At 48.0% G+C, this 27,763-nt stretch overlaps 1 protein-coding gene across 1 annotated transcript in view; it reads left to right on the top strand.

The window, feature by feature from the left end:
- znf423 (zinc finger protein 423) overlaps positions 1-27,763 on the top strand; it is a 145,711-nt gene that overhangs the window by 45,329 nt on the left and 72,619 nt on the right. The window contains 15 exon segments of the mRNA XM_069172851.1: positions 18,919-19,096; positions 19,624-19,748; positions 20,581-20,662; positions 20,761-20,836; positions 20,952-21,226; positions 21,314-21,600; positions 21,681-21,910; positions 21,912-22,065; positions 22,792-22,973; positions 23,606-24,145; positions 24,253-24,403; positions 24,574-25,152; positions 25,233-25,417; positions 25,697-26,130; positions 26,986-27,199. Coding sequence (XP_069028952.1) covers positions 18,919-19,096; positions 19,624-19,748; positions 20,581-20,662; positions 20,761-20,836; positions 20,952-21,226; positions 21,314-21,600; positions 21,681-21,910; positions 21,912-22,065; positions 22,792-22,973; positions 23,606-24,145; positions 24,253-24,403; positions 24,574-25,152; positions 25,233-25,417; positions 25,697-26,130; positions 26,986-27,199 — 3,692 coding nt within the window.

Genomic DNA, 27,763 nt, shown 5'->3' with positions numbered 1-27,763 from the left:
GAAAGATGCAGAGTAGATGGAGACGTTCATATAAAGACCGTTTTCTCACCGACTCGGCTGGCGTTCGGTTTTTATATCTGAATTACAGTTTTGTTTTTTTTAACCACAAATGTGCGTCTGTCATCGTCCCCCCCCCCCCCCCCCCCCCTCCGGTTGATGTGGGGGGGGGGGCTGGGAGCCGTGCTCGACTCTGTTCTCTCCACGCCTTGAGAACTCCCTGGGGGGCTGCAGGAGGACCAACTCTGCCAGGCTCTCACACACTCCTATTTACCCCCCCCCCCCGCCCCACACACACACACACACACACACACACTGATGTCAGCTGCTCCGGGCCTTCTCCCCTGGGTGCTCCCACAACCCCTTTGTTTCCCCTCTTCTCTCCATCGCTCCCCCCCGCCCCTCCTCTCGCTCCTCTCCCTGTCCTTTGTCCCTAGAAATAGCTGTCCTGCTTACCGCCTGATTGGAATTCATTTCGCTGTGGGGAAGTCACAGGGGAGGGGCCATTGTCAAATGTGTGTGTTTGTGCGTGCATGTTTCTGGTGCAGGTGTGACGTGTGGGAGGAAATGAAACTGCAGCTTTGAGTGGAAGAGAAAATATTATTTTACATATTCTGTTTGATGTGAACGTTGTGAACCGTGTTTCATAACTTGTATTCTCGGTTGTGATGGACAGCACACTGCTGGTGAAAGGACCCGTCTTTGTTTAAGTTTTTCTGGTGTTGGTTCTTACAGTAAAAAAATGTTGAGGTGGAATTTCTCAAAAATTATGATGTAATTTGCAGTTTTAAGTATTGTTGTTTTTTTTAAACACTACCTGATAAACAATGATATGTAATCACTTCCTGTGATAATAATCATTCTGCAATACCACAGAAATATTTTTGTTTCAATCTTTTTTTAAATCTTTTATTGAATCATGGAGTTCAAAGTTACATAAAAGGTCCTAAAAGGTCCTAAAAGCTGTGTATGTTCCCAGAACAGTCCGTCTGTGACTGGAATATAGAAACAACGACGACATCAGCCTTTCAAAATAAGAGCTCTAGATGCAGGGAGGCTGCGGCTCAGTCGGTAGAGTGGGCTGCACACTAATCGGAAGGCTGGTGGCTCAATCCCCAGCTCCTCCTGTCCACATGTCCAAGTGTCCTTGAGCAAGACACTGAACCCTAAATTGCTCACGATGGCGTACCATCGGTGTGTTGTAAGTCGCTTTGGATAAAAGCGTCAGCTAAATGAAATGAAGATGCTGTTTAATTCATGTTCATTCAACACATCGACCTGCTGGATGAAACAAACAGAGACGTACAGATTCTGATGGAGACATTTTTTTTTTGCGGGAAAATTGCGGTAATTAAAATAAATTGCAAGCTTCTGCAAATCTAGCTTGAATTTCCTGGAGGGAACTGGTTCTTGGAAAAACTGGAAAATAACAATCATGTAATGGTCTCGTTTCTTCAGCTGCACTCTGATATCCAACAATCTTCGTCTCTGCAGTCTTGTTAACGAAGTAAAGCGGCTGGGAGAACGTGCTCGTTGCAGCCGTACGCAGTTAATTACGCTCGCAGCTCCTGTTAATCATCATTATCACGTCGTTTCCTAATCGTTTGATTCATTATTTCATCGTAAAATGTCAGAAACAGAACTGGAAGTGAACATTTCGTACGGAGGCTTTTCTTCCGAGTGTTTTTTGTGCGTGTCGGGTTTGTGTGCCGCCACTCGCAGCGTGAATCCCAGAATCGGGGTTAAGGAACAAGAGAATTCCTCCTCGGTATTCCCGCTCTCCCTCTCCATCTTTGTGTCGCCCCCGCCTCACACACACACACACACACACACACACACACACACACACACACACACACACACACACACACACACACACACACAAGTGGGATGTCTTGAAATATTAACCGATCTGCTCTTCATTTTTTCTGTTTTTTCAAATATGATAGAAAACACACTGTTAAATAAGTCAGGAGTGAGGGGCTGACGGGGAGCGAAAGCAAGAAGGGGCACTCAAATAAACAACAAAACAACACAAACAACAACAAGGAAGAAAAGGAAAGATGGAGGAGGAGGAGGGGAAACTCCAGCCTGGGTCCTCCAGTCGTCCGTCCTTTACAGTGGTCTCTGAACTTTTTCTCTCCTTTGTCTCACTTTTAACATTTTCTTCTTGTCCACTTCTTCTAAATCGAAGGATCAAGCTGCACCCACAGACTGAATATTAAAGAGTTCGTAGCTTCAGGTCTGTAAAATGGTTCCGATCCAGAAGTGTCTTCAGCTGCAATACCAGCGAGTGCCACTAGAGGTCGGCTCCAAAAAGCCTCCGGCTCCATAGACTCCCATTCAACTTCTCTCATCAAATCCAAAGTGAATAAAATGTGTCCATCAGTTATCTCGGTGTTGTTAGCTAAAGTCACTCCTTCTTATTAGTTTTCTGGAGGTCCATCTGAAAATAATCCCTCATTCATTAGAAAAGAAGATTCAAGAAGACCTGTTTTTGGGGGCGTGTCTGTTTGATTGACAGGCCTGTGGTGCAGTCAGGTTACAGCTATCGGTGGGCGGGACGTAGTATCGTCAGGTTTCTGATCAGATCGGTCAGATCCACCGCTGGCTCCTCCCCCAGCTCGTCCAAATATGGTCACTTCCTGCTCCAAACCGCTCCGAACTAACAAGATGGTGACGGACAGAATCTGAACTGGAGGATTCATAACGTTCACAAACCAACGATGACATCACTGGTGGATGATGACATCATTGATGGTTGCTGCTCTGTTTCACCCGCTCAGCTCGGTGGCTGACGGAGGCCTTGTCCCCCCTGCCCCCAAATGCCCTCCCTCCCCCTCCGTCTCTCTGTTCTTGGGACGGTGTGGTAGACAGGGCTGGTTCTGATGGGTGGGTGGGTGGGGGAGGGGGGTAGAGGGCATTTGGGGGTTTTGGGTGGTTAGGGTGAGTGGATATTTCTCCCCCCTTGTAGGCTGCCAAGCAATGCGGCCTGCGAGTGAGCAGATAAAACTGTGTGTGTGAGAACTACTCAGGCTTGTGTACAGAGATTTGTTATGTGCCTGTGTTTTGAGTGTATGTGGGTATTTGGTGTGTGTGTGTGTGTGTGTGTGTGTGTCGTGGAGTTTGTCCTCAGAGAATATAGTGTGTGTGGTGGTGGGGGGTGTAGTGACAGCTGCGGGAGGGGTGGGGGAGGTGGAGGGGGGCTGACTGCTCGCTGGCTGATAAGGGGGGCTTCACATCAGAGACACGACAAGAAGACTAATAATTCTGCAGCGCAACGCGCACACGCGCACGCACGCACACACGCACACACACACACACACACACACACACACACACACACACACACACACACACACACACACACACACACACACACACCGGAGCTCATAGAAGAGAGGCAGTGTGAGAAAAAGTTAAGGAAAGCTAGATAGGGCTGTGGGACACTTTTACATTGTGAGTGTGAGTGTGTGTGTGTGTGTGTGTGTGTGTGTGTGTGTGTGTGTGTGTGTGTGTGAGTGTGTGTGTGTGTGTGTGAGTGTGTGTGTGTGTGTGTGTGTGTGTGTGTGTGTGTGTGTGTGTTGGAATCGTGTATCCACCGTGTTGAGATAAAGAATAGAAGGAGATACAGTATGGATCTGTGCATTTGTAATGTTTGTTGACTCAGAGTCTGAAAGAGTTTCTAAATCTTTATATTTATAATATGAAATATGACTAATACATTCTCCAACGTAGTGAAAAGAGCAGGTTGAAACGAGTGTTGTTTCCGGTTTACCGGAGGACAGCGTGACGTTACGGTGATGCAGCAGTGTGTTAATGAAACCCGACTCCAGCGCCATCGTGTGTGTCTCCGTCTCCTTCCTGATGTAATAAAAGCCCCCGCCACTCCTTAATTATTCATATTTTAGTAATACAATCCAAGTTAACGGTTCAAACATTAGTACATAATAAAACTCCCGAGGCTTCGCGTTTTAATTTAATTCCTCCGTTTAAATTAATTTTGGGGCATGCTTGTGCTTTTAGCTTGCTCCTCGGCGGAGGGGGAGGGGGGTGGGGGTGGGGTGGGGGAGGGAGAAGGGTGGTGGAGAGACGGAGGAGTCAGGGCCAGCTCGGGGAGATGAATCTCCTGCAGGTGGAGGAGCAGCAGATGCAGGTGTTGTACATGTGTGTGTGGGTGGGGGGCGGGGTAGGAGGGAGGGAGGGAGGGAAGAGGAGAAGGAGGAGGAGGAGGAGGAGGAGGAGGAGGGAATGAAGTTTATTTAACTGCCAGCCCTTCAAGGCAGAACAAAGATGTTATTGAAACTGTTATTTCCACACGATGAAGACTTTACGAAGAGCATTTTATGAGTTTGGAAATATGTATTTTGACGGACGAGCACGACGAGGACACGAGGAGGTGGATGCTGAGAGATAGAGGGGGGGGGGGGGAGCAGGGAGGAGGTTAAGAGAGAGGAGCAGGGAGGAGGTGAAGAGAGAGGAGCAGGAGGAGGAGATTAGTGGTCCTGATGAGAGCAGGTCGTCCTCTAAAGGCATCTCTCACCGCTCCATGAGACTGTGTGTGTGTGTGTGTGTGTGTGTGTGTGTGTGTGTGTGTGTGTGTGTGTGTGTGTCTCTGTGTGTGTGTGTGTGTCTCTCTGTGTGTGTGTGTGTGTGTGTGTGTGTGTGTGTGTGTGTGTGTGTGTGTGTGTGTGTCTCTCTGTGTGTGTGTGTGTGTCCACATGCGTGTTAACCCATGTTTTTCCACCTTTCTGTGACCTCCACCTTCGTTATATTTCACTTTCATGGATTTCATGAAATGAAAATATTTGTGCAGATGAATCTTTGTGTTGTTTTGTTTGTTTATATGTGTGTTTCTTTTGTGTGGTTTTTTTTCTTTTCCTGTTGGGCAGTCACAGTGGGGAGAAGAAAGTGGTGAGGTGTGTGTGTGTGTGTGTGTGTGTGTGTGTGTGTGTGTGTGTGTGTGTGTGTGTGTGTGTGTGTGTGGAAGAGAGCAATTTGCCCTCAAAACCCTCCTTCATTCCACAGCCATGCTTGGACTACCCACACACACACACACACACACACACACACACACACACACACACACACACACACACACACAGCTTGGCGGATGTAGGTTGTAATTACTGGACCCCCCCGGCCTCTCTCTGTTTCTGTCTGACCCCCTCCCTTTGATCTGTTTCATGTCACCAGCTCACACTCACAGACACATTCTTCTTACCAAATCCACCTTTGTGTGTGTGTGTGTGTGTGTGTGTGTGTGTGTGTGTGTGTGTGTGTGTGTGTGTGTGTGTGTGTGTGTGTGTGTGTGTGTGTAAGTAAAATCTGGCCACTGCTTGTCAATGAAAGGAAAACTTTTATTGTGTGAAAGTACATAAACAGAAAGTTTGGCTTCCTCCAGCAGGACACACACACACACACACACACACACACACACACACACACACACACACACACACACACACACACACACACACACACACACACACACACACACACGGGTTTAATGTGATTGCTAACCTTTACCATGTTTGTGTGAGTTTTCATTTTTGTTATCGTGTCCCTTCTTACATCCCTTTGCACCTCCTTCACCTACGTCACCTCCGTCACTTCCTTCACCTCCGAAAAATTTAAAAATTGTGGCTCATTTCCTTCATTCTGGTTTAGTTGTTGTTAGTTTCGTGCCTGGAAGTGTTTGTGTATATTTATGCAGATTACTTCTTGGATGAAGTGTGTGTGTGTGTGTGTGTGTGTGTGTGTGTGTGTGTTGTGTGTGTGTGTGTCTCTCTCCCAATGTGCCTCCTCTCTCTCCGTCTCTCTTGCCGTCTGTGCCTCTAATCCCTGAGTGTGTCAGTAATGGCAGGTCCAGGTGTTCCGCTCCGCTCTGCTCCTCCCCCTGGGGACTCCTCTTCAGCGTGTGTGTGTGTGTGTGTGTGTGTGTGTGTGTGTGTGTGTGTGTAGTCCTCTCACGGGGGGTTTAGGAGTTGTGAGTAGGGGGCCGTCCAGGATCCTGTTCTCCAGAAGGGAAGGGGAGCGTCGGGCCTGGCGGTACCTGCCTCTCGCAGCTTGCTCTCGGGCTTCCCCTGGGCATGGGTCTCTCTCTCTCTCCCCCCCCCCCCCACCTCGCCCCCACCCCCATTCACACACACACACACACACACACACACACACACACACACACACACACACACACACACACACACACACACACACACCTACCTACCTCCACCTCCCTCCCCCGGGACGCCTTCGTCGCCTCTTCTGTCTCTTCCTCCCCTCTTCCTCTCCATCTCTTGGCAGCTCTCCCTGCTTCACATATTTAGGCTTTTGCACGTTAAAACCCCTGTTTGTGTATTTGTACGACACACAAACGGGTTTGTTTGTTTACCTGTGTGTGTGTGTGTGTGTGTGTGTGTGTGTGTGAGTGTGTGTGTGTGTGTGTGACCGTGTGTTTGTGTTTTGAAAAGCACAAGCTCCAGCTGCCTACATCACTTATTTATAGGTCCCATGTACGCGTAGGTGAGAGTGGGAGGACTTTTGTGTGTGTGTGTGTGTGTGTGTGTGTGTGTGTGTGTGTGTAATATCGTTGATGCATCAATCACATACTTTTTTTTCTACCAGATCCAGTTTGTTTAAAATGAAGACGATCTGAAGGCTGATTATTCGTTATTACTCACAGGACGGCACTAATAAAGCTTCGAAATCTTCATAATTATGTGTATTATTACAGTTCTGTGGGTATTTCACTAAATATCCAAGAGCCTCCTTTATGTGCACGAGTGTGTGCAGTTAGGGGTGTGTGAATGGCCAGTGAATCGTGTGTGTGTGTGTGTGTGTGTGTGTGTGTGTGTGTGTGTGTGTGTGTGTGTGTGTGTGTGTGTGTGTGTGTGTGTGTGACTCAGGTGAATGTGTTTCTAGGTTAGTGAGCGGTCTGCCAGTCCACCAAACCTCATTCTTATAAATAGATGATATAGCTGCCGGCGTGCACACAATGGGATCACACCACTCTGTGTGTGTATGTGTGTGTGTGTGTGTGTGTGTGTGTGTGTGTGTTTTCCGTGTGTGCGTGTGCCGTACTGTATGTGTGCGTTGGCATGGTGTTGTTGTTTATCTAGCACTCTGCCTGACAGCTGGTTCTCGTTTCTCAGCGAACAAACAGCAGACGACGAGATGGACGGAGCGAAAGGGGGAGGATGGAGGAGGGAGAAGACGGGGGAGTAGAACCGCTAACCCTCTCCGGCTTTAGGAGGTGCCTTGCTCTGCGTCGTGACTCGGGGGAAGAAAGAAAAAAACGGGGCACGATGAGATAAAAGACTCGTTGAGGAAAAGTTTGAAAAGAGAGGATGAGGACAAAAAAGGGAGAATGTGGTATCGGAGGAAGCAGATGCCAGCTCTCCTCTACCACATGGTGTGTGTGTGTGTGTGTGTGTGTGTGTGTGTGTGTGTGTGTGTGTGTGTGTGTGTGTGTGTGTGTGTGTGTGTCTCTTTAAAACTCCTGGTAATGTCAGTACCCTTTCAAACAGCTCTATGGTGATGATCTGTGCATATTCTCAGTGATCTGCAGTGACTTTGACGTCTTCATTAAAACCTTCGTGGTCACAAAGGTGTCCTGCAGAACCAATTTAAAATCCACAATGAAACCTGTACCGAGTTTGAATTTTACATCTTTGATGTTGAAAAGCATCACAGTCTAATCAAAGGCTATTTTTATTCCCTGTGTTTGCATAAGTAAAGGAACTGGAAGCGATGGAGCCCGGGAGTGGCCGTCGAGAGAAAAATCATGTTGGCTCTCCGATTTAGTATCTCGTGGAATTGATTTAGTATCTCGTGGAATCGATTTAGTAGGGGCGGCACGGTGGTGCAGTGGTTAGCACTGTCGCCTCACAGCAAAAAGGTTCTGGGTTCGAATCCGGTCCTGGGCCTTTCTGTGAGGAATTTGCATGTTCTCCCTGTGCTTGCGTGGGTTCTCTCCGGGTTCTCCGGCTTCCTCCCATCATCCAAAAACATGCACCTCAGGTCTGTGGACTGTGCTGACAGGTCATCATTGTAAATGAGAATTGGTACTCAATTGATATTACCTGGTTAAATAAAGGTCAAATAAAGGTCAAATAATCTCGTGACTTTTATTTAGTATCTCGTGGAGTCGCTTTAGTATCTCGTGACTTTGATTTAGTATCTCGTGACTTTGATTTAGTATCTCGTGGAATCGATTTAGTATCTCGTGACTTTTATTTAGTATCTCGTGGAGTCGCTTTAGTATCTCATGACTTCGATTTAGTATCTCATGACTTCGATTTAGTATATCATGACTTTGATTTAATATCTCGTAGAATCGATTTAGTATCTCGTGACTTTTATTTAGTATCTTGTGGAGTCGCTTTAGTATCTCGTGACTTTGATTTAGTATCTCGTGGAGTCGCTTTAGTATCTCGTGACTTCGATTTAGTATCTCGTGAATTCGATTTAGTATCTCGTGACTTGGATTTAGTATCTCGTGACTTCGATTTAGTATCTCGTGGAGTCGCTTTTGTATCTCGTGACTTCGCTTTAGTATCTCGTGACTTTGATATAGTATCTCGTGACAATTATTTAGTATCTCGTGACTTGGATTTAGTATCTCGTGGAATCGATTTAGTATCTCGTGGAATTGATTTAGTATCTCGTGGAATCGATTTAGTATCTCGTGACTTTTATTTAGTATCTTGTGGAGTCGCTTTAGTATCTTGTGACTTCGATTTAGTATCTCGTGACTTTGATTTAGTATCATGACTTTGATTTAGTATCTCGTGACTTCGATTTAGTATCTTGTGGAGTCGATTTAGTATCTCGTGGAGTCGCTTTAGTATCTCGTGACTTTGATTTAGTATCTCGTGGAGTCGATTTAGTATCTCGTGACTTCGATTTAGTATCTCGTGGAGTCGCTTTAGTATCTGGTGGAGTCGCTTTAGTATCTCGTGACTTTCATTTAGTATCTCGTGACCTGGATTTAGTATCTCGTGGAATCGATTTAGTATCTTGTGACTTCAATTTAGTATCTCGTGACTTCAATTTAGTATCTCGTGACTTTCATTTAGTATCTCGTGACTTCGATTTAGTATCTCGTGACTTCGATTTAGTAACTCGTGACTTCGATTTAGTATCTCGTGACTTTGATTTAGAATCTCGTGACTTCGATTTAGTATCTCGTGACTTTGATTTAGTATCTCGTGACTTTTGGATTTAGAATCTCGTGACTTTTGGATTTAGTATCTCGTGGAATCGATTTAGTATCTCGTGGAATCGATTTAGTATCTCGTGACTTTGATTTAGTATCTCGTGACTTTGATTTAGTATCTCGTGACTTTGATTTAGTATCTCGTGACTTTGATTTAGAATCTCGTGACTTTGATTTAGAATCTCGTGACTTTGATTTAGTATCTCGTGACTTTGATTTAGTATCTCGTGACTTTGATTTCGTATCTCGTGACTTTGATTTAGAATCTCGTGACTTTGATTTAGTATCTCGTGACTTCAATTTAGTATCTCGTGACTTTGATTTAGAATCTCGTGATTTTGATTTAGTATCTCGTGACTTTGATTTAGTATCTCGTGACTTTGATTTAGAATCTCGTGACTTTGATTTCGTATCTCGTGACTTTGATTTAGAATCTCGTGACTTTGATTTAGTATCTCGTGACTTTGATTTAGTATCTCGTGACTTTGATTTAGAATCTCGTGACTTTGATTTAGTATCTCGTGACTTTGATTTAGAATCTCGTGACTTTGATTTCGTATCTCGTGACTTTGATTTAGAATCTCCTGACTTTGATTTAGTATCTCGTGACTTTGATTTAGTATCTCGTGACTTTGATTTAGTATCTCCTGACTTTGATTTAGAATCTCCTGACTTTGATTTAGTATCTCGTGACTTCGATTTAGTATCTCCTGACTTTGATTTAGAATCTCCTGACTTTGATTTAGTATCTCGTGACTTCGATTTAGTATCTCGTGACTTCGATTTCGTATCTCGTGACTTTGATTTAGTATCTCGTGACTTCGATTTAGTATCTCGTGACTTTGATTTAGAATCTCGTGACTTCGATTTAGTATCTCGTGACTTTGATTTAGTATCTCGTGACTTTGATTTAGAATCTCGTGACTTTGATTTCGTATCTCGTGACTTTGATTTAGAATCTCGTGACTTTGATTTAGTATCTCGTGACTTTGATTTAGAATCTCATGACTTCGGTTTAGTATCTCGTGGAGTCGGTTTAGTATCTCATGACTTCGGTTTAGTATCTCGTGGAGTCGGTTTAGTATCTCGCAGCCTGTATGTCGTGTCTGGGCTTCCTTGAATAAACAATTTTCTTTTTTACATTATTCACTCTTCTCACCTGAACTGACCTTGTCTCTAAATGTCGATCCGTCCCGTGTGTGCGTCGCCGTGTTCGATGTTTGCATACAGTGCGCTGTCTTGTGTGGTAAAGGGACAAACTCGTCATCTGCCGGCCCACCGTCCACCCACCCCCATCCTTAGCCCCCTGCCCCTAACCTTCTGCCCTCCAAACACACTCGCACACACACACAAACACACACTGCCCATATGGAGCAGTTGGCGCCCAAAAGCATCCGAAGCAGCCGGACCCATTCCCAGGGCAGGAGGTGAGGGTCCCCACAGCCTGCTTGGAGTGTGTGTGTGTGTGTGTGTGTGTGTGTGTGTGTGTGTGTGTGTGTGTGTGTGTGTCCATCCGTCCATCGTGCCCTCGTGGGCTTAAAGCCCCGGACAGACTGCAGCATCGTCCTTTCTGCCTGTCCTCGCTGTGGTTCGTGTGTGAGTGTGCGTGCGTGTGTGTGCGTGCGTGCGTGCGTGTGTGTGTGTGTGTGTGTGTGTGTGTGTGTGTGTGTGTGTGTGTGTGTGTTTGTCCCGACAGACTGCATCCCATGTGAGCTACAAGGGCAGCAGCAGAGGACTGAGAGTCCTCCAAGCGGAGGCCGGAGCTGCAGCCGTGTGCGTGTTCACATCGTTCTGCAGCGAGTCAGGGAGGTTTATTCACATGTAAAACATGAATTAATTATATGGTAATAGTTTTCCTGGTGAAATGCAGCTGGTCGTCTGTCAGCGCCTGTAAGGATCATCTCGTGTGTTTGGACGCCGTCTTTCAGTTTCACCTCACATCCGCCATGACGTCATCGCACTGCTGCTTCTTTGACGTCTGAACGGCAACGTCGGGCAGAAAAGTCGGTTGTTTCTCGGGATGAGACGAGTATCCGGCACCGATAATGTACTTTTGACGAGTATCATCCGAGTAGATGTGTTGATATCCGTGTCGATGAAGGCTTCTAACAGATACCGGCTGTGTGCACACAACTACACACAAAGGTTACTTTAAGCAGAGAGGAGGGAAAGTTGATGTTGCTGCTGTTCAGGCAACAATTAGCTGAAGAAGAGTTGATGTCAGAAACTGACGACTTCATCCGTGCAGCTGAGGATGATGAAGATGCTGAGTATCACCATCACGTATTTGGTGCAGCAGGAATGAATTCCTTTTTTTTTTGTTCCCTGCAGAAAAACACATCGGATAGACGACACAACAGGTAGTTTTCCGCCAAACAATCCGACTGGTCAAAGAAAACCTTGCCCGCTGCGCAAATTCTCATAATGCATGGCAACCAGTAAGCGGTGCTTAGCTTATTGGTTGCCATGTCAACTCGTATGGTAATCACAGAGCCAGGTAGGGATCTTTTTTTTTTCCTGTTCTCTTGTCTCGGTGTCCCGACGCGCTCCGTGTGGTGATTGGGAAAAAACAACAACCAAAAAAAACCTCTGTAAATGTCAAGTTCACCAAATAAAAAGTAATAAAACACCTCTGAGCAGATCTTAAAAAAAAAAGAAAAGCAAAACACACTAAATTGTATAATTTATTAGAGAAATGTAACTCTTGATTTAAGCCGAAATGATTTTCAGCGTGACTCTGAGCGGATGCAGACGCCATTATCTGAAACCTGCAGGATGTTCTGCACAGAAAATACAGACAGAGCTGCAGAAATTAGGGCAGATAGGAGGAACCGCATCCCTGTTTCTCCTCAAACTCCACTTAGCATTGAATATTGAATTGTGTTTGCATGTGAGACAGTGAGAGCCAGAACGAGAGTATGTGTGTGTGTGTGTGTGTGTGTGTGTGTGTGTGTGTGTGTGTGTGTGTGTGTGTGTGCGCCGGGCTGCCCAGAGTGAGTGAGCCAAGGGTGGAAGTTGTTTTTCTGCCCCCTGTGGTGAGTCTGGGGCCGTGTGTGTGTGTGTGTGTGTGTGTGTGTGTGTGTGTGTGTGTGTGTGTGTGTGTGTGTGCACGCCTGGGGCAGCCTGGGGCCATCGGAGGGGGCCCGGGGAGCGGTGGAAGGAGGGGGAGGGATGGAGGGGGTGGGAGGTCAGCAGGGGGGGGAGGAGGGGTGGAGAAAGGTGCAGGTCTGGGCCAGTGGCCAAGTAGCAAGGTGGAGAGGAGGAGGAGCAGGAAGTGGAGGCACTGATAGGAGGATTAAAATATGAGCAGGTAGACCAGCGGACTCCAGGTGAAGGTGTTTCTTCAGGAAGTGTTTTGTCGGGTTTCTATTTAAAAACAACAACAAGTTTTGGACAAATTGGCCTCGTTGGCATCGACATTTGTGTAAAACTGACTTTATACAACTTAGTGATATTTCTTAAAGTCATATTTTCTCCTGCTAGTTAATTGCATGTTTAGTTGGACACTTAAGACTCATTTTTTAACGTTAATTCAGAATTTCCTGCACGTAGCCGCAGCTAGCAGTCAGCGCTAGCTCTCGTAGCATCTCTGGGACCTCAAACTCTTCTTCGCTGCTTCCAGCTGAGCTGCTTTGATTCACACATCAAAAGCAGCGACATACATGGAATGCATTTTTCCATTTCGGCGCGTTTAAGCCGACAGCGTCGTGTGAGCTGTTTGTCACTTTATAACCTCAAATACGGCGTTTTTTTATTTTCATATTTCACATTAATTGAGTTGATCGTTTGTCTCCTCAAGTTTATTTTTTTTTTATAATGGATCTTTTCTTCTAAACCGTGAAGCTTTCATACGATTTCCCTCCGTGTGGCCGTCGTAACAGACTTGGCGAGTTTGGATGGAGGGGTGGGGATGGATGAGGGGGGAGGGGGGGGTTTATATAAAGGGGGGAGGGGGGTGGATGGGGGAAGGGGGGGTGGCAGGGACATAAAGAGGAATCGATCAGCGTGTGTGTCTCTTCATTAGAGTGTTTCACCAAGGCTGTGTCCTCCACATGTTGCCGCACTGTCGGGCCTATTAGAGACGCACGTTGTGTGTGTGTGTGTGTGTGTGTGTGTGTGTGTGTGTGTGTGTGTGTGTGTGTGTGTGTGTTGTGTGTGTTGTGTGCGTATCTGTCGTTGTTTCAGGTAGACTCAGGCGGTCCGTTTAGTTCCTTTCTGGTTCTTTTACCTTTTTTATTGCAGACACCCGACTCGTTTCCTTTTTTCCTCTCTTTTACTTGTGTCCTCCTCCTCTCCTCTCCTCTCCTCTCCTCTCCTCTCCTCTCCTCTCCTCTCCTCTCCTCTCCTCTCCTCTCCTCCTTTCATCCCTCCATCTTCTCCATCTCTCTTCTGGAGTTCAGAGTCTGTCCATCTGGAAGCCCCCCCCCCCCTCCTCCCTCGGTCCCGTCCAGGCCTGAGACACGGGGGTGAAGGCCAACACCAGTAGGGGAGAAACTGTGGGAGAGACGGAGGGACAGAGGGAGAGATGTCAGCGCTATAATGAGTAACAACATGAAAGGTGACGGAGGGAGGGAGGGAGGGATGGACAGAGGGAGGGAGCGACGGAGGGAGGGAGGGAGGCAGAGATGAAGACGGAAGAGTGGAGGGACCGCTGAGGACAGAGGGAGGGATGAAGAATAGAGGGAATGGATGGGAAAAAGGGAGGAAGACTGCAGGGTGAGAGATAAAGCGGGAGCCGAGCGGCTGGGGCCCCCGCGGTCCACTCGCCAGAGAAGAACAGAGAGGAGGAGGAGGAGGGGGAGGGGGGATGGAGGAAGAGGAGGAGGAGGAGGAGGAGACGGGGTCTGAACAGCGTGTGTCGGCGTCCGCCTGCTCCTGCCTCTTTCTCTTTTTCAACACTTTCTCTTCCTCTTTTTTTGTTCCCTCCCCCTCCCTCCCCCCCTCTCCCTCCCTCCCTCAACCATCCATCCTCCTCATCTTCTCTCCTCTCGAGGATTCTTCTCTAATTTAACTTTTCATTGAAATTTTCTCCGCCCCCCCCCCCTCCCCTCCCCTCCCCTCCCTGCCTCCCCCCCTCCCCATCCTCCACTCTCTCCCAGTTTGCCATTCGGCCTTGTCTTGCCAGGGTCCCCTCGTGGCCGACTGACAAAGGCGCCGTTAAAAAGCCGTGTGATCCTCCATTTTAGCGCCAGCCACGCTAGTCAGAGGATTAGGGCTCTTTAATGACGCTAATCTCTCCTCCCCTTCTTTCTCAACACCCCCCCTCTCCCCCCCTTTTAAAAAGTGATTTCTCCCTCTTGGTCTCTGAGTGAATCTCTGTCGTGCCGTCTCACCCTCCTCCCCCTCCCCCTCTCTTCACCCCACTACTTTCCCACCTCACAAACATTTAACCGACTCACCCACCGATCCACATGTGTCCTCGCCAGCGCTGTGAAGAAGCACTTTAATTGTTTTCGGCGTTCATTCTCTCCTGCTGTACCTCTTCGCTCCTTATCTAAAGGCACTTTCAGACTCGTTTTTTTCTTTTGCTTATAAACTCAACAGCTTTTGGCTGGAGAGTTTGTCTGTGTGTGTGTGTGTGTGTGTGTGTGTGTGTGTGTGTGTGTGTGTGTGTGTGTGTGTGTGTGTGTGTGTGTGTGTGTGGTACTTGACTGCACACACTTGCATGAGAAGGAGTCAGTCTGCAGTGGACTCGCTCCCTGTTGTGTGTGTGTGTGTGTGTGTGTGTGTGTGTGTGTGTGTGTGTGTGTGTGTGTGTGTGTGTGTGTGGAGGGGGCGGGGGTGGGGTGGGTCTGCATTTTATAGACACAGACGGAACATTTAAGAGTATATCTGTCTGAGATCTTTGAGCTCTTTCTCTGTCTCTTTTTATAACAGTTTAACGCTCACGTCCTCGATCGGCGCTTCGTTCTGCACACCCGAGTTTTGCAATCGGATGTTTTGATTTTTAGTTTTTTAGTTTTTACGATGTTGCAGCACGTCTGCTGATTTCAGATGTGCAACAGAATAAAACAGGGTTGCATCTTATTTTGAAGGATGCTGAACGAGTAGAAACTGATCTGTACTTTATTGTCTTGTTATTTGATGTCTCGGTTTTTGCTGCGTTTATGTGCGTTGTTGCCGGGACGACCGGCTGACGGACTGTTTCCTGTTCATAAGACAATAAAGTTTGAATTGGATTGAATTGATGCGACCAATCCAGATTATATTTCAGTGTCTTATTCCATATCATCATAAAAGTTGCCACGAACGTCCCCGGCCTCGTGCTTCTGTGCGTTAGATTTATCCCGATCACTTCCACACAGTCAGCTCTATGGATTTTGGGGTAATTGGTAAAGATTGAACTGTGATATTGGATCAATACATCGATATTCAATCTTCCAGTTTGAAATCTTTCCTTCCTGTGTTCGCCAGGTTTATTTTCCCGTTTCTGCTCTGCATCACGTGGTGGAGAAAATAGGGAGCGCTTGTTTCGATGCAGCGGATGTCCCAAATAAAAATGCAGCAGAATCGTTGTCGTTTATAAATGAGGCTGCACAGATGCACGACTGGAAATCGCAGTTTGTATTGTGATTAATCGTGCAGCCTGACTCTGGGACTGATGGAAAGAGGAAGCATCTCATTTCTTCATCAGGTGAATGAATGGACACCTGCTCAGGCGCTAATGGCACCGCAGATGCATCTGGACTGCTTAACGCTGCGTTTATTTTCACACATATCATCCAAAAGTCTGATTGTTTACTGTGTTCTTCTCTCTCTGAAATTGACGCCAGTTTTATCAGTGAAAACTATTTTCATGATAATAATCAGACTTTTTCTTGTTTTTCTCCGACCGCTTTCATGCAGATTTCCTTCGTATCTTCTTTGCTCTCATTTTTCATTTTTCCTGATATGTTTCTCCTGTGCATAATGTTTGTTCCTGACTGTGTGCGCGGCTCCAGAATGACATATTGTTTGTTTTATTTCACCACCACCTCCTCCTCACACGTCCTCATCCTCTCAATCTTTCCTCCCACTGCCCCGTCTCTCCCTTCACTCCTTCTCTCTCTCCCTTCCTTCTTATACTCACGGCTTCATGTTGATATCTGTATTTTCTCATATTTTCTTAAGCCTTTTTATATATATATTTATATATTTCCCTTCTTGCTTGCAGTCAAATTTATAATTCAATGCGTTTACACTTTTCTTTTTTCTTTTTTTTAACCCAGACCCCCCTGCAGAGTTCTATTTGCTCATCACAGCGCCTACATTTTCCCCGCGATCGATTCATCACAAGAATCTGTTTTCCTCCCCCTCTCTGCAAGGAGTAATACACAGCAGACTACACACACACACACACACACACACACACACACACACACACACACACACACACACACCGTGGTAGGAGTTGGTTGAGGTAAAATGGTGTGTGCTTTGGAGAGGTTTCTAAATTTATCAGGAGAAACTTCTGCTCTGCACGTGTGTGTGTCTGTTGCTGCTGCAGGATTATTTCACGTCTGACTTCCTCTCCTTCTGTCCAATCTGTGCTTTCCTTGTTTCCTCTCTTTGATTTGTCGCTTGCCTATAGTTGATGCAGCTAATCAGATAAAAAGCCCCCCCCCAAAAAAGAAGGGCAAAACATCGTCCTTCATCTTCCCCTCCTCCTTTACATTTTTCAGTGTGCTGCTTCACAGAGCGCACAAAAGAGGAACAGAACAATATCAAGCGTTCGTCAGCCCCCTCTTTTGTCGCCTCAAATCCATTCTGAAGTGTCTATTAAAGGAGTCGTGGCCTTTTTGTAGCCTCTGTGCCAGACTACACAGGAGAGGGAGGGGGGAGGGGGGGGAAGAAGGGATGGGGGAGAGAGGGAAGGGGGAAAAAAAGAGCAATGCATAATGTCCTGCGTACGACAGATAAAGGGAGTGAATATCGCCATCTTTCCGCTCGGCTCTTTCCGCATCTCCTAATCACTTCTTTCCGACGTTTCAATCTGCCAAGGCCCTAATGAAAATATGATGAGGCGGATCTATGGTCCTCGGGGAGGGATGGAGGGGAGGAGGAGGGGGAGGGATGGCTGCAGAGGGAGGATGAAGGGAGAGAAAATACACTCTGTCCTTATTTCTGGGCTCCGTCGGGGATACATAGTTCTTGGAGCTTTCTATTTAGATGTTGCTGCTGCCGGAGTGTGTCTCTCGTCTGTTTCCTTCTCCCTCTTTATCTCTGCCATCCTCATTTCCTCCTCCCTCTCTCTCTCTCTCTCTCTCTCTCTCTCTCTCTCTCTCTCTCTCTCTCCGTGTGTGTGTATATCCAGGATAAATGTGTTTATTTTTTTTTGTTTATATCCTGATTTTTTTTTTTTTTTTTTTTTTTTTTGCTCATTCGAGCTCCCACCGGCTGCATCTCCAAGAAAGATGAAACTTTCTTCTTAATCATTTTAAAGCTCCCTGTTTTACCACCTCTCTCTGTCTCTGTTATTTGTAATCCTGCAGCTGTTTACAGAAGTTATATCTGTATTCAGAGGCGGCGACCGGCGGTGACGCCACCTCGTTGGTTTGTGAATGTTATGAATTCTCCAGTTCAGATTCTGTCTATCACCATCTTTATAGTTCGGAGCGGTTCAAAGCAGAAAGTGACCATATTTGGACGAGCTGGGGGAGGAGCCAGCAGTGGATCTGACCCATCTGATTGGAAACCTGATGATACTACGTCCTGCCCACCGATAGCTGTAACTTGACTGGACTACAGGCCTGTCAATCAAACAGACACGCCCCCAAAAACAGGTCTTCTTGAATCTTCTTTTCTAATGAATGAGGGATTATTTTCAGATGGACCTCCAGAAAACTAAGAAGAAGGAGTGACTTTAGCTAACAACACCGAGATAACTGATGGACACATTTTATTCACTTTGGATTTGATGAGAGAAGTTGAATGGGAGTCTATGGAGCCGGAGGCTTTTTGGAGCCGACCTCTAGTGGCACTCGCTGGTATTGCAGCTGAAGACACTTCTGGATTGGAACCATTTTACAGACCTGAAGCTACGAACACTTTTATATCCAGTCTGTGATTTTCAAGTGAAAGGCCAGACTAAATAACGCCACCGTCTTTTGACCGTAACAGCAGTGGTACCTTCATTTAAATATGACAAACACTTCCCAGCAGACACTCGTAATATCGGCTCCATGAGCAGCTCCATGTCATCGCCGACGGTAACTGCATGCTCTGTTCATCCAGGCCAGTCTCGTGAGATATAACAGACAGATATATATTCACACTCTGGTTTTGAGTCTCGACATATTTAGTGTCGACGATCTGTCTTTGTTGAAATATTCCAACACGGTATGTTGTTTTAAAGATATTTATAAAAAAAAATAAAAAAAGAAGATATTTTCTACCAATCACCAACACCTATTTAACTTTGCTTGTTGCTTTATTCTGATTCTTACGGAGGAATCGGGACATGCTGGGTAATGGCAGGGGGAGGAGTCCAAACGGGGACGTTCCTAAACCACCACAGTTGTTAATGCGGCCAACAGGGTTTGGTTTATTGGTCCTCAGACTGACTCTACTGTGTTTCTAGAGTTGTAAAGTTATTAATCTAAGATGGGGCCCCGCGTGACCTTTTGAAAACGGCCCCCTCGATACTTTCAGGCCGGCCCTGGTTGTGTTTTCCTCGCTGCAGATGAATCAGAAACCTTTCCTTTACGTTTTTTTGTTTTGTTTAGACGGCGATGACGACCCCGTCGGTCTGTCCTGGGTGCCGTCCTCGCCCTCCAGTAAAGACGTGGCGTCGCCCTCGCAGCTCCCCGACGGCTGCTACGACCTCGGCATGGCCACCGGCGGCGAGGAGGAGGGCGGCGCCGGCCTGCCGTACCCCTGCCAGTTCTGCGACAAGTCCTTCAGGTATCACCTCGGCTGACCCAAACACACTCACTCGGTGTGCGTGATTTCATTTAGATGTTTAGACGCCACCCGTCAATATATAAAATGTGTACGAGAATATTTATCAATATCGCCATGGTAACGTGGACCAGTAAGGCAAAAAAACAGCGAAGGGAATGAGGTGAATACATTTCTCACTCGCCTCTCCAGGGACGCAGTCAAGACCCATTTTAAGAACAGCTGTCACACACACACACACACACACACACACACACACACACACACACACCATCGAGTCATCATCATTACCCACTATATTACTCATCGTCCTCGCCGTCCTCACTCTTTATTCTTATTACTGGATGTATGAACGCCGTGTTTTTATAAATAGTTCAAGGGCTCGACTGGAGTAGCAAAATCCTGCCGAGTCACGCTAAATCTTTTCATCTTTTTTTAGCTGATTTTACTCGCTGCTCGTAGTCATTTTGTGATCGGGGGATGTTGTGTTAATGTTTAGTCATCCGTCCCTCCTTCCTGCTCCTCCTCAGCCGTCTGAGCTACCTGAAGCGACACGAGCAGATCCACAGCGACAAGCTGCCCTTCAAGTGCACCTTCTGCAGCCGCCTGTTCAAACACAAGAGGAGCAGAGACCGCCACGTCAAACTGCACACAGGTACGGACGGACACAACGTGTCCACGGAGACCAGGAAAAACCTGCTGTGTTGCTTTTAGTCTCTATGTTGTTTCTCAAATTTCAACTTGCACAGATCACAGACTGGATATTAAAGTGTTCGTAGCTTCCGGGTCTGAAAAATGGTTCTGATCCAGAAGTGTCTTCAGCTGCAATACCAGCGAGTGCCACTAGAGGTCGGCTCCAAAAAGCCTCCGGCTCCATAGACTCCCATTCAACTTCTCTCATCAAATCCAAAGTGAATAAAATGTGTCCATCAGTTATCTCGGTGTTGTTAGCTAAAGTCACTCCTTCTTATTAGTTTTCTGGAGGTCCATCTGAAAATAATCCCTCATTCATTAGAAAAGAAGATTCAAGAAGACCTGTTTTTGGGGGCGTGTCTGTTTGATTGACAGGCCTGTGGTGCAGTCAGGTTACAGCTATCGGTGGGCGGGACGTAGTATCGTCGGGTTTCCAATCAGATCGATCAGATCCACCGCTGGCTCCTCCTCCAGCTCGTCCAAATATGGTCACTTCCTGCTCCAAACCGACTACTGTTGGAAAATGGGAAAGAAAATGTGTCATCAAATATCTGATAAAGTGAATGAATCTAGTGTGCATCACATTTATGGTAAACGTGAACTTAAATATGAAACAAATCTATTCTTAATTCTATGCATCTTTTCCTCTTCCGAGTGTGTAATTGTGTGTGTTTAAGTGTTCCTCATTACACTGAGGGACATTTATAAACTCGTTATTTGATGAAGTACAAAATGAAAACCTCAGAATTAGACTTTTAGTTTTAACGTCTCTGATCTGATGTCACATGACGTAGGAGATAAGAAGTACAGCTGTCAGGAGTGTGAAGCTGCGTTCTCCCGCTCTGATCACCTGAAGATCCACCTGAAGACACACAGGTAACCACTTCTCATCTCACCACCAGGACGTCAGCACACATTCATACTTTGATACTTCAGTGTGTTTAATGTCTGGCCTTTTTTTTTTTTTTTTTCAGCTCCAGCAAACCGTTCAAGTGCAGCGTTTGTAAGCGCGGCTTCTCCTCCACCTCGTCGCTGCAGAGCCACATGCAGGTACGTCGCTTTTACCTCTCCGTGTCTGTAAGGTGACATTTCTGGAGCTGAGGCCTCGGTCCATCGAGTGTTTTTCCAGCCTTCCTCAGGTGTCGACTGTTTCTGACTCCGACAGGCTCACCGTAAGAACCGGGAGCACCTGGCGCTGCGGAGCGAGCGGGACGGGGGGAAGAAGGGAGGAGAGGCCGACCTGGACCAGGACCTGTACATGTGCGACTACTGCGAGGAGACGTTCAGCCAGACGGACGAGCTGGAGAAACACGTCCTGAGCAGACACCCCCAGCTGTCGGACCGCGCCGACCTGCAGTGCATCCACTGTCCCGAGATCTTCCTGGACGAGGCCTCCCTCCTCACGCACATCGAAACGCAGCACGCCAACCGCAAACACAAGTACGGCCGAGCGCCGCTGGTCTGACACTTTTCTCCACCTCTGGTGTCGTATTGTTTTACAGGTGTGTCTCTCCGTGTCCCCTCCAGGTGTCCCGTGTGCTCGGAGCAGTTCCCCTCCGTGGAGGACGTCTACTGCCACCTGGACAGCCACCGCCAGCCCGACTCCTCCAATCACAGCGCGGCCAGCCCCGACCCGGCGCTGGGCAGCGTGGCCTCCATGAGCTCGGCCACGCCGGACTCCAGCGCCAGCCTGGAGAGAGGCTCCACGCCGGACTCCACGCTAAAGCACAGCCAGGGCGGCGAGCGGGGTCGCAGGAGAGGCCCCGACACCGTGGAGGACATCAGCATCATCAGTCTGGGGCTCCACGGCGGAGGTACGCTGCTTCTTCTACGGAGGAACCGGAGCGCGCCACACGTTCAAATAGCTCAACGAGCGTTATGTGTTTCCCTGCAGGTGGGGGAGGCAGCTGGGGGAAGGTCACGTACTCCTGCCCGTACTGCTCGAAGAGGGACTTCCACAGCCTGGCGGTGCTGGAGATCCACCTGAAGACCATCCACGCAGACAAGCCGCAGCAGAGCCACACGTGTCAGCTCTGCCTGGAGACGCTGCCGACGCTCTACAACCTCAACGAACACGTGCGCAAGGCGCACCGCGCCAGCGGCGGCGGCGTGGGGCGCGACGCCGGCGGCGGCGTTTCCCCTGCTGCAGTTCACCAACGTCACGGCGTTCCACTGCAACTACTGTCCCGACATGTTTGGGGACATCAACTCCCTGCAGGAACACATCCGGGTGTCCCACTGCCTTCCCGGGGCCATTATGGCCGGCTCCACCACGTTAGGTGGGTTCAATACTGAGCTGCAGGAAGTGACCGTTATTCAGTCCCTCCTGGAAATCGTGATGTTGCAATCGCAATAATTAACTCAAATTCAAGCAAAGTTTGAGAGTTTACTTTTTTTTTTTTTTTTTTTTATTCACGCGATTTTCATGCAGAGAATTTTGTCATCAGAATCTGTGTTGAAAGTATTAACGGCATAAAGTAAATCTTTTCAAACAAAACTTGCTTTATTAACACAAATAACTCCTCATTTACAATCATAAAGGTTCTGATCCTGTTTTCCATCTAAAGCTCTTATTATTTTGACAGCTGATGTCGTCGTTGTTTCTATATTCCAGTCACAAACGGTCTGTTCTGGAAACGTACGCAGCTTTTAGGACCTTTTAGGAGCTTTTTGGAACTTTGAGCTCCATGATTCAATAAAAGATTGAAACTAAAATATTTCTGTAATTTGCAGAAGGATTATTATCACAGGAAGTGATTACATTTCATTGTTTATTAGGTAGTGCTGAAAAAAAAAATGAAAAAATGTCTTTCTGAACAAAGATCCACTTAAATTTTGAGAAAATTTGCAGCAAAATCAATTTTTTTTTATCTCAACAATCACAAACAAACCTCTGAGATCTTTGAAGGACTGACTAAAGTGGAAACTGTGAACTCTGTTAAAATGCTGAATCAATGATTTGCTGTGGTCGTTGTCATTGAAACTACCTGACTCCTCCATCCCAGAAGGGAACCACGCCTTCTTCTGCAACCAGTGCTCGATGGGCTTCCTGACCGAGTCTTCGCTGACGGAACACATCCAGCAGACGCACTGCACCTCCGTCATGGGGGGCGGAGCTGCATCCGGAGGAGGCGTGGCCAAACTGGAGTCTCCCGTCTTGCAGGCTGCATCTCAGTCCTTCATGGAGGTGAGAATCCAACATTTTAAAAATGACTTTTTAACTGCCGTTGGTGAGAAGTGATAGAAGATGTGGTTCGCCCGCCTCCAGCCGGTTTCCTATTTAATCGGGAGATTTGAAAGATGAAGAAGAAAAGATGTTTAATCATTTCATTAATTATTTTCTCTGTCTGTGATTAATGAGACTTCAGTTACTGTGTTTCACCTCTTGACCCAAAGTTCAGGCTGAAAACATTATTGGAGTTTTATGGGATTTTAATGTCAACCACGTTGTTAATTTCTGGGTTTTCGATCACTGACACTGAGCAACAATTACCTGGAAGAAAGAAAGGAAAAATGCTCGTATGCTGCTTGATTGACAAAATTTCAGCCTCAGATTTTCCTCTTTTCTCTTAAACTTGTGCTTAAAAAGCCCCCAAAAAAGTATGTAATGTTTTCTGTCTGCTTCTAAGTGACGTTTAAGAACTTCATGTGTGAAGTTGCAGCGTTGCTGGTGTGATTTTAGTTTATGACCTGTACTTGTGTCTGTCTCCCTCTTCTCGTATCTTTTCCATCTCCTCTCTCCCTCTCTGAGGACTAAACAACAGTATATATCACTGTATAATAATCTTAAAAGAGTAAAGAGTTATTGTCCGTGTCCAGGTTTACTCCTGCCCTTACTGCACCAACTCTCCTATCTTCGGCTCACTCCTCAAGCTCACCAAGCACATAAAGGAGAACCACAAGAACATCCCGTTGGCCAACAACAAACGGCAGGCCAAAGTGGCCGAGCTGAGCCCCGCCTCCTCCGACGTGGAGATCTCCTCCCCGAAGCGCCACCGGCTGGGAGGCGACTCCACCCCGTCGATGGGCAGCAACGGCGACTACCCGTGCAACCAGTGCGACCTGCGCTTCGCCAGTTTCGAGGGTTTCCAGGCTCACCTGAAGTCGCACCTGGAGATGCTGCTGAGGCGGCAGTCCTGCCCGCAGTGCAACAAGGAGGACTTTGAATCGCAGGAGGCGTTGCTGCAGCACCTGACGGTGCACTACACCACCACGTCCACGCAGTATGTGTGCGAGAGCTGCGACAAGCAGTTCTCCTCGGTGGACGACCTGCAGAAACACCTGCTGGACATGCACACCTTCGTACTGTACCACTGCACGCTCTGCCAGGAGGTCTTCGACTCCAAGGTCTCCATACAGGTACATTCGACGGCCTCCTACCTGTGGCTCATTTATGTAAAAAAAAAAACCCGACAACCTCCAGAAGGTTTATTTCATCCTGCTTTGCTGCTTTCTCTGTCGTCCAGGTGCATCTAGCGGTGAAGCACAGCAACGAGAAGAAGCTGTTTCGCTGCACAGCCTGCGCCTGGGACTTCAGGAAGGAGGCGGATCTGCAGCTTCACGTCAAGCACAGCCACCTGGGTCAAAGGTCGGGCCTCCCGGGGAATCTCGGTGCAGGTACGGTACACCGTCGGCTAAAATGAATAAAGATCATGTTGCAAAATAAAGCGGAGCGGTGAACATCCTGTTCCAGTTTCTGCAGTAAATACTCGTCAGACGCCTCGGAGCGTCGAATGAACTCCAAGTTTCAGATGTTAAATTGATTTTTTTTTTTTTCCGTCTCGCAGGACTCAAACCTCGCAAGTGCATCTTCTGCGGGGAGACGTTCGGCACCGAAGTGGAGCTCCAGTGTCACATCACCACGCACAGCAAGAAGTTCACGTGTCGCTTCTGCGGCAAAGCGTTCCACGCCGTGTCGCTGCTGGAGCGACACCTGAGGGAGAAGCACTGCATCTTCGACGGCGGCAGCATCACGGGCAACGGGGGCGGGACGGGGAGCAGCGGGAGTCAGAACGGGACGCCCAACGGCCTGGCGCAGTCCTCCAAGCGAGGTGGAGGAGGAGGAGTGGGAGGGGGAGGAGGAGTGGGAGGAAGCGGTAACGGCGGCGTTGAGAGAACGACGGTGGCGGCTGCAGAACAGGCCGACCTGCAGAACATGCTGCTGAAGAGCAGCGTGGTGGGAGGAGCCTCGGGACCGGGAGGAGACGCAGTCAACAGCCACGAGGCCAGCGGGGGGGAGGAGGAGGTGGACAACTCGGAGCCCATGTACGCCTGCGATATCTGCGGGGCAGCCTACACCATGGAGTCCCTGCTGCAGAACCACCGGCTGCGGGACCACAACATCCGGCCGGGAGAGGACGACGCCGGTAACGAGCGCTGCACTCTCACACTCTGACAACGATGCGTTTTACACTCTGTGTTCACGATTCCACGTGATGATCTGCAGGTACGCGGAAGAAGAAGGCCGACTTCATCAAAGGGAACCACAAGTGCAACGTGTGCTCCAGGACCTTCTTCTCTGAGAACGGGCTGCGTGAGCACGCCCAGACGCACCGCGGCCCGGCCAAGCACTACATGTGTCCCATCTGCGGAGAGCGCTTCCCGTCGCTGCTCACGCTCACCGAGCACAAGGTACCTCACACGTTTTGTTTTCTGTGTATTGTCTACCTGTCTTTTGATCCTGAAACATCTTCAGCTGCTTTGAATTTAGACTTAAATAAAAAAAAAAAGTCGTCCGGCGAGAGGCAATTTGTGCTGCAAGAAACGGCCGGAAAGACGTCGGTAGATTGTGTAACGCAGCTCCAGTCAGTTATTACATGATGTACAGATGCTTTTTTTTTTTTATAGCACGTACCATAAGTATTGATGATTGAGTTGCTGATAGATCTTGTGTCCGCTGCTTCCCTCCAGGTGACCCACAGTAAAAGCCTGGACACGGGAACCTGTCGGATCTGTAAGATGCCCCTGCAGAGCGAGGAGGAGTTCATCGAGCACTGCCAGATGCACCCCGACCTGCGCAACTCCCTCACCGGCTTCCGCTGCGTCGTCTGCATGCAGACCGTCACCTCCACGCTGGAGCTGAAGATCCACGGCACCTTCCACATGCAGAAGCTCACGGCCGGCTCGACGCTGGGAGGAGGCGCCATTATAGGAGGAGGAGGAGGCGGGAACGGAGGAGTGGGCGGAGGCAACGGCTCGGCCTCTTCGTCCCCGAACGGGCAGCTGCAGCAGCATAAGCTTTATAAATGCGCCTTCTGCCTCAAGGAGTTCAAGAACAAAGGCGAGCTGGTGAAGCTGGACGTCAACGGCCTGCCGTACGGCCTCTGTGCCGGCTGCATGAGCAGGTAGGAAGCCATCGCACGGATATACAGAGATATATGGATAATATAACTAATGTTTTAATGTGCCACGAAATCTCGTCTGAAGCCCTTTTATACACGTAAAAAGCAACATTGGAGAGTTAAAAGAGTTTGTAGTTTCAGGTCTGTAAAATGGTTCTGATCCAGAAGTGTCTTCAGCTGCAATACCAGCGAGTGCCACTAGAGGTCGGCTCCAAAAAGCCTCCGGCTCCATAGACTCCCATTCAACTTCTCTCATCAAATCCAAAGTGAATAAAATGTGTCCATCAGTTATCTCGGTGTTGTTAGCTAAAGTCACTCCTTCTTATTAGTTTTCTGGAGGTCCATCTGAAAATAATCCCTCATTCATTAGAAAAGAAGATTCAAGAAGACCTGTTTTTGGGGGCGTGTCTGTTTGATTGACAGGCCTGTGGTGCAGTCAGGTTACAGCTATCGGTGGGCGGGACGTAGTATCGTCAGGTTTCTGATCAGATCGGTCAGATCCACCGCTGGCTCCTCCCCCAGCTCGTCCAAATATGGTCACTTCCTGCTCCAAACCGCTCCGAACTAACAAGATGGTGACGGACAGAATCTGAACTGGAGGATTCATAACGTTCACAAACCAACGATGACATCACTTATAGGTGATGACATCGCTGATGGATGATGTTTGGCAAAAATAAAATATTTTTAAAGAAAGTGTTCATCATTAGATTAACTAATGCCACTTCAAATCATAATATCCTGTTTACGGTCTCTTTCTAAAAAAAAAGCTGCCTCAGACGTTGTGACTGATTTGCAAACTCTGCTTTTGTTTGCTAGAAAATCCGCTAAAACGAATCCAATGTTCGATCAAACCAGGGGCACGAACGGCCAGAGTCCCAACCAGGGTGGAGCGGCGACGCCCGGAGACACGCAGGCGGAGAAGGCCGCGTCCGGGCTGCGCTGTCCGGAGTGCGGCGTGAAGTTTGAGAGCCTGGAGGACCTGGAAAGTCACGTCCAGACGGACCACCCGGAGGTCAGCCCTGAAACCAGCGCGGCGGGGAAGAAGGCGGAGGCTTCACCGGCCACCAAGGTGAGACGGAGCTGCAGCTGGCGGGTGTGTGTGTGTGTGTGTGTGTGTGTGTGTGTGTGTGTGTGTGTGTGTGTGTGTGTGTGTGTGTGTGTGTTAAATGTTGAACGTCTTTGTTGTTCTCCTCAACACCACGAAACGTCACTCCGTACCGTCACTGCATCTGAAACTCAAGCAGTGTTTAACAGATGGAGACGTTTTCAGGAGACTCCTGCTGAACTGGATGTTTGCATGAGGTGTGTGTGTGTGTGTGTGTGTGTGTGTGTGTGTGTGTGTGTGTGTGTGTGTGTGTGTGTGAGTGAAGTGAGTCTGCAGCTTGAATACGTGTGCGGATGTGTACGTCGGTGTGTGTCAGCCGAGGCCCCACTGGGTCCTGCGGCTGGGGCGTGCTGAGGCATTGTGGGAGCTGTTCGCTCTACTTGATATTGACAGTCAGGCTCCCCGGGACCTGCCGCGTGTCTGTGTGTGAGAGAGAGTGTGTACTTGCAAACGTGTGTGTATAAATGTGTGTGTGTCTGTCTGTGTGTGTGTGTGTGGTGGAGACAGTTCCCAGGGACCCTCTGTCTT

Source organism: Embiotoca jacksoni, unplaced genomic scaffold (assembly GCF_022577435.1).
Source record: "Embiotoca jacksoni isolate LCO1_2020_lvr unplaced genomic scaffold, fEmbJac1.0.p SCAF_55, whole genome shotgun sequence".
NCBI lineage: Eukaryota > Metazoa > Chordata > Actinopteri > Embiotocidae > Embiotoca > Embiotoca jacksoni.
Note: the sequence above shows the minus strand (reverse complement) of the source record. Positions and strands in the feature narration are given on the sequence as shown.